Source organism: Sinocyclocheilus anshuiensis, unplaced genomic scaffold (genome assembly GCF_001515605.1).
Source record: "Sinocyclocheilus anshuiensis isolate Anshui unplaced genomic scaffold, SAMN03320099.WGS_v1.1 scaffold160, whole genome shotgun sequence".
Taxonomy (NCBI): domain Eukaryota; kingdom Metazoa; phylum Chordata; class Actinopteri; order Cypriniformes; family Cyprinidae; genus Sinocyclocheilus; species Sinocyclocheilus anshuiensis.
This window is the reverse complement of record NW_015554119.1, coordinates 269,962-276,984: the sequence shown is the minus strand read 5'-3', so window position 1 is coordinate 276,984 and position 7,023 is coordinate 269,962. Positions and strand designations below refer to the sequence as shown.

The 7,023-nt window shown below is 40.1% G+C and overlaps 1 protein-coding gene across 7 annotated transcripts in view; it reads right to left on the bottom strand.

Moving 5' to 3' along the window:
- Positions 1–5,925, bottom strand: part of LOC107669979 (ubiquitin-associated protein 2-like) — a 40,757-nt gene extending 34,832 nt beyond the window's left edge. For 6 of the 7 annotated variants that reach the window (XM_016462411.1, XM_016462414.1, XM_016462416.1 and 3 more), the window contains exons 1-5: positions 5,849–5,925; positions 3,966–4,103; positions 2,238–2,315; positions 1,694–1,804; positions 1,098–1,272 (exon numbers count right to left, since the gene is read on the bottom strand). In XM_016462411.1, coding sequence (XP_016317897.1) covers positions 1,098–1,272; positions 1,694–1,804; positions 2,238–2,315; positions 3,966–4,061 — 460 coding nt within the window. In that variant the 5' untranslated portion in view covers positions 4,062–4,103; positions 5,849–5,925. Of the gene's footprint in view, positions 1–1,097; positions 1,273–1,693; positions 1,805–2,237; positions 2,316–3,965; positions 4,104–5,666; positions 5,818–5,848 lie in introns of those variants that run through there. The other variant, XM_016462412.1, reaches the window with a different exon arrangement.
- Between the last annotated feature and the right edge of the window lie 1,098 nt (positions 5,926–7,023).

Here is a 7,023-nt window from a genome sequence, read left to right as displayed (position 1 = left end):
AATAAATAGCCTACGAGATGGGAGGATAAAAAATATTTCAATACTTTTTCTCGCAATTATATCGTTGGGTAAGTATAGGCGACTGTATATAAACTGCGGACATCAGGGAGCCGCTACTGAAACCTCTTTCGATTGCGCGCTCTCATTTTACTTTCGAGATTCGCGATCAGCCATCGTCCTATCAGACATTTCTCCTTACTCTGTGTATGTGGTAAGTGAACTTTCATGTACTGTAAAGCAACCTTTTAGTGGCTCCGTATAACGCGTTTTGTTTCATGCTTCAGGCACACCCCTAAGCCCGCCCCCCCGATGTCATCATCCATCACGATGTTTCACTGTAGACATCGTCCGATGCCAATTTGGTAGACATCGTCCAACCCTAGTTGACATAAAGAACACTCTGAGGAGCAAAAGGCTTCAAAAGTCTTCCTTTGCTCCCCATTATCTCATTGCTGTCTAGAAGAAACAGTTAAGATTTCATTTGTGATTTTTCTCTCATATACTATATATCACAATGTCCAAATCAGGCCCGATTTATCATACTATTTCAGACACAGATGGCTCAGCATACTTGCAACAGAAGAGAAAGTAAGTAAGTGTAGTGTGAGTGAGCAGTGATTGTGTTTAAGGTCATTGGGAAGGTCTAGTGGTGTTGGAGATATAGCTGTTCACAGGACTCGCAGTTCACATCCTATAGCATTTCTGTCACATGGACATCAGCGGCGAAATGCACAGCCTTTAGTAACACAATAGCAGCCTAAATGGCTATTCTGAAAGAGATCCCGCTCCGCACATTATTTATTCATACTGCTGGTCACTGCAACCTTGGGCCTGATCAGAGAGAGAGTGAGAGAGAAGAACAAAGAAAAAAAAAAGGGGGATTGGTATAGAAGTTTGAGTACTTGTAATTTTTTATTCAATTCAAAGTTTGAAATCAAGCTATCTCGTGCTACTGCACGAAAATTACCCCACTGTAAAATAAAATCCTAAGCCCGCCCCCCCGATGTCATCATCCATCACGATGTTTCACTGTAGACATCGTCCGATGCCAATTTGGTAGACATCGTCCAACCTTAATAAGTAATATCTCCACTCACACTCTCGCCCGCGGCTGGCTCCACGGCCCCTCCGCGGGGCCCCTCCTCGGCGACGTGCCACATCTCTTTCTCCTCCTTTCTCTCGGTTCTCCTTGCCCTCATCTCCTCCATCTGTCTGTGCGCTTTCCTTCGGACCTGAAACTCCTTTCTTCTTTCCAACCATCTCCCATGAGTCCTGCAAAGCAAAGGGCAAATTTAACATGGGAAAGAAGGATGGAAAAAATGGGATTTGAAATCGTAAGACTTTGAATCAGGTATAAATAATAATAAATACACATTTTGATAAACAGTTTAAAACTGTATTGTTATAGTTAAACTATTAATATTACACGGAAAAACTTTCAGTTTCATTCCTAATAACTTTTAAAAAAAATTTCGAAAAGGTTTAAGTACTAAAACTGAAATAAAATCTATAGAAGCGTAACTATGCGTATACAAACTTTACATATAATAAAAATTAATAAAAATGTTAAAACAAATTGAAATGAGCTGGAAAAAAAAATACAGCCAATTCAAAATATTCATAAATAATCTAAATATTATATGAGTATATAAATGATATATATTTGGGCTTTTTAACTCAAGCCTGAACTCACAGTGTCAGGGCTGCCCTCCAAAAGGACATTGATGGCTCTGTTGACGTCTCCATTGCAGTCGTGAAGCGCTATCATGGACTCATCCTGATCCTTTCCTGTGATGTCAACCAGCTGGAAAAGAGAAAAGGAGCAACAAGCAGCATGTAAAATCCACGTGGGTGTATGACTTAGGCCATATATTTGGAAGGCAACAAGATAAAACGGAAGTGGCTGAGGGGACTGATGGAAACATTGAGTGAACTGTGAAGTGTCTGAGCTTTATGTTGCTCTCTAACTCAGAGTGAGACTGAGAGAGAGCATCCGGTAGCAGCTCAAATTTTACTCTAGCACAGATAGTCCCCATCAGAGCTATAGAGGGAGCAGTGAGGGAAATTTTGTGTGCGCTGAATGTAAGTGACTGCAGGTACAGGCACATCAGAATAGCGCAAGGAAAAACTGATTAGAAGCTACTGTCAAACCACTTGCAAAAAAAAATTCTTTATTGAAGGGACCATTTGATGGATGTAAAGCAGAACCTGCTATTACTTTCAGCATCCCTACTCACCTGCTTGACCTTCTCTTCAAAGTCTGCATCATTATGGTCCGAGATCATCTGCGCGAGTCGGATCTGCTCAGCGGTGGCCTGAATTAACAAAAAGGACAAAATGATTAAGTCTGATTTCATGGCAGTTGTGAAACATACTGCATTGATTGCCAGCATTATTTATGAGTCTTGGGGCCAGATTTACTAACAGCCCCAGCGCAACCCCTCTTTTGGTGTGGAAAAAAAATTACTGTCAGGATTTACTAAAGACGTGCAGTAAAACAGATGAAAAGGCGTGAATGGAATTATTTTTGCATCTAACAATATTGCATATGCTAGGGGTGTCCAAACTCGGTCCTTAGGGACATTGTCCTGCAGAGTTTAGCTCCAACCCCAATTAAACACATCTGAACCAGCTAATCAAAGCCTTACTAGGGATACTAGAAACTTCCAGGCAGGTGTGTTGAAGCAAGTTTGAGATAAATTCTACAGGACACCGGCCTTCCAGGACTGAGTTTGGACACCCCTGGCATATGCATTGTAGGAGTTTCCCCTTCACACGCAAAATGTATTAGTAAATCACCTTGAATCGTGCAAGGTGATTTAATAAGGTTAGAGGTAGTCAGTTTACTGGTTGGTCATTATGGAAATGCACTGGCTGTGTCTGTGTTCTTTAACTCGCGCTTTATCAGTAAATCACCCGTAGACCTTTCCACTCCCATTGGCGCTTTTATGGGATTGTACGCTCACACAAATTTGCCGTTTAGTAAATCTGGCCCTTAAAGTCTTAAGTTCAAGCTAAAAACACACACCATTAATTCCCTTGACGCTTTCAAATAGCCATACCTTCTAAATTAATGTGTATGATGGCTATTGATGAGCTTGTGTTTTTTGCACTTGTTCACAGAACAAATGTAAACCTTTACAAATGAGCTGGCATCTTGAATATTCCAATATGATCAATCATAATACAGCTGCTTGTTGCAATGACATTTAAGCTTAAATTAATACTTTTAGGCCTGTTTTCACAGTTAAATTAGGACATTTAAGTAGTTTTTCAAATGTGCCTTAGAAAAAAAATCTAAAAATTATAATAAAAATTGTGTCTTGTCCCCCCCACCCAAGCACGCCAGAATACAGCAGAAGAGAAATAGGTCAGACTTAGCATTTGCTTGGGCATAGATTTATGATTTTTTTTTCCTAGAGACCTTAATTTAATTCAGAAGAATGAGTGATAAACTGCAGTGACTCAAAGCAAAAGTCTCAGACTGATGGATGTCACAGACACCCCTTTTCCACCGAAATGGTGCTGGTTCTCATGGCCAGTAAAAATGCAAACAACAAGAACATAACAGACTATGCAACTAGATAACCTGCCAAATAAATTCACAATAGATTTGATCTTTTTAGTTTTAAGAAAATATTTTAACATGCAAACTATTTAATTCAGGATTTTAAGACCTAGTTTTGATGCACCTGTCAAATTATAACAATGTCATGTAACATCTATAAATACATTGTGTAGATGGAAAGAATCAAATCAAGTACCTCATTCAACATTTTTCAACTTATTTACATATAAACATGTTATTTTTTAATTTACACATTCATTTATGCCGTTTCCAGTTTCTGGTCCAAGACTAGCAAGTTTTAGGCGGCGATGTGTAGCCAGTTTTATTGCTTTGAAGTGTGACAGAACTAATCCAATCACTATAAATAATCAACAAAACCTCATGTGTGTTAACTTACCTGGGGCCTCTGCTTGTGCTGTGACTGGCTCTGTGTCTGACCCTGCGTCTGCTCCCAGTTGCCCCGGGCCCGGCTTCCGCCCACTGAAGTCATCATTTACAGTATATACAAATAACAGTATTTACAAAGGAATAACGCCTTTAAAAGAGAAACAGGTAGAAGAAATGTTACTGACAACTCGTCAAAAAATAACAATCATAAAAACATCACATGGTCTTGACAAGCCATAAAACATGCATGCAAACAAACACGTTACACCTTGTTTGGCCATTTTGATAAGCCAAAACTGGAAGTAAACATCGTCACATGCCTGACGCTCTACCCATAAAAAGACGGCCGAAGGTTACAGGAACACCAACAGAAATTAAGTTCTAAGAATTTCGAAAGCTTTGCGCAAATATCGCACGTGAAAAACAAGACCTTGTGATGTTTACAAGTCAAGCCGCAACAGGTCAACCATGTACGCGCTTCCGGAGCTCAACATCCTCGGTTAGTTTTTATTTCTTAAAAAAACAAAAAAAACAAAACCCACACACACACCGCAACGCTTGAAATTTCGATAAAATGACACCAAAAGCAATCCACCTGCTGCAAGTTGTGAAATATCGTATGTGTGGTTATGCCAAACAGCCCAGTGTAGCTACTCTGCGCATGAGGAAATGCAGGGCATGTGGTGGCCGAAAGCAACTGCGCACTTTAGAAAGCGCACGGAATCAGCCAGCATGACAGAAACACGCGGGACCAGCCGCGGGAAAACAGACTGACGACGTGCTTTAACGGACTCAGCTTAACAAAAACACCCTCAACGGCCTCTGAACGGGGTGAGGGCGAGGATGAAACTGTCAAACTGAAACCATGTTGGAGACGTGAACACAATCACACAGTCCATGGGTGAAAGTGTCAGCACGTCATTTCATATTTCTTGAGCATTCACACCATTCCGTACTGTAATTAAAACACCAGATGCGTAAGTAGATATACAACAAGGGAAATGTCTAGGAATAGAAGCACATAAAAGGCATTAATTTCCATGCACTGGAACATAAAACATTGCCTAAAGTATCCAATCTCTAAAATAAGCATCCAACAGGTAACCTACTTTACCTGTTGTGCTCTACATCCTGGGAATCCCATATTAACTTACCGGCTAAGTAGTAAGCAAAACCGTAAGCTATTAAACTTAGTTAATAATAGAAAAAACCTTAAGAGATGAAGGACTATGATTGATAAATCGAGGCGATGGGCCTTGGAAAAGCAACTCGGTATAAACTCAAACATGCAGATCTAACGATACGGTATGAACACATACACACGGTTTTAATAGTCTTAAAAGATTTTTGATACGTTAAATAAAATAGACGAGATCTAACTTTAGATGATGGGTGGCTTCCGCTCTGGCCGCGTCTAATAACCTCATGGCCGGTTATCGGGCATCATGATGATGCTGCTGCTGCTGGCCAAAAATTAGTTTTCCGGATGCTAATCAACTACATGGTTTCTCAGCGCAGTTGAAAGACTATGTGGGTAAATCGTACGTTAGATTAATCGACACGATAATAATTTGCGTTTGCACAACTGGAAGGCACACGCCCCCCAGTGTGAGGCGCACTCCCGTCGGTTCACCTGTACACTCGACACCGAGGCTTCACCGAGGCCTACAGGCCCCGAATGATAAAAATGAACAACAGGCGAGGTACTAACCAAAGACCCGGCTGGATATCAGAAACGTGGAGATAACGCCGACCGACGGAGGCTTTATTGTCGACCTCCTTATCAGACGGAAACAAAAAACGAACTATTTCGCGTCCTCAATCGATTCCCCAAAACCGACTACAAGGCCGAACCGACTCGCGCAGACAATAAGCGAGAGACTCAAAATTTACCTGTTTCTCTTCCACTCCGACACCCGGATCACCGCGTCACGTGGTTTATCACAGCCACTGCGGCTTCACGCTCAGAGCTCAACCACGTGACGCCAACGTACGCATGTATATATAACAACTTAAAACACAAGTATGCAATATATAATGTCACCCTCTAGCTGTAGTGGGTATTTGTAATGCAGAAGCCTACTTGATCATTGATACTGATGTCAAAAAATACTTATGACATAGCCTACATATTCCGTGAATAAGGACCTTGAAACTAATTTTAAATTAACTTATTTATTTAAAATAAACAATAAATAAGAACAGAATAGGTAACATGGTTGCAAATTTAGCAGTAGGTCGGTAGGTTAACTTGTTTGGGACCAATTCACAATTTACATACGAATATTTTGTTTAAAACTAGTTACTTGTAACCAGTGCTGGGTAGTAACCGATTACACGTAATCTGGATTATGTAATTAGATTTGAACAATTAAGTACTTGTGATTAGATTAATTAAATTGTAAAGTGTTCATGAGCAGATTACAGTTACTTTTTGTAGATGGCATATTACACAATGGCAATAAATAATTCATAATGAATTGATTAGCCCTAATTCTTTTTTTGGGGGGTGGGGGGGATCCATTTTCAAACTACAGAGATTTGATTATAAGACTACGCGTAGTGGCATTAACAACTGTGTCGAGTTTTGCTTGTATTTTCAGCAATCTGTTCGAATTTCATGAGACAGCAGCATTTGTTTAAGTGCAGAGTTACATCACTAGATGTCGCTAGTGGTCTGCGCTGAGTTCTTCCGAGCACCGGACAAAGACCGAGAATGATGGGATGGTTGTACTACACACTACACTACACAACCGAAAGTGTGTGCACACAGACGCTCACTTCTAATTAACGGGTTATTTCAGCGAAGATAAATCTTAATACTACAGCATACAATGACATTCTTTCGTCCATATTCCAACATCCAGTGGTTTTGAAAATAAATGTTTGATAAATTCAAGCGTGGAATTCATGTGTCCACATATTTTTGGACATGAAGTGAATGTTGTAGGGAAAACTGTGGAAAATTATAATGCACTAAAATGTCTTCAATTGGTAAGTAAATAAATAAATTGACCAGAATCTTATCACTGTTATTAGAAAAAAAAGTGTCATTGTTTTGCACATAC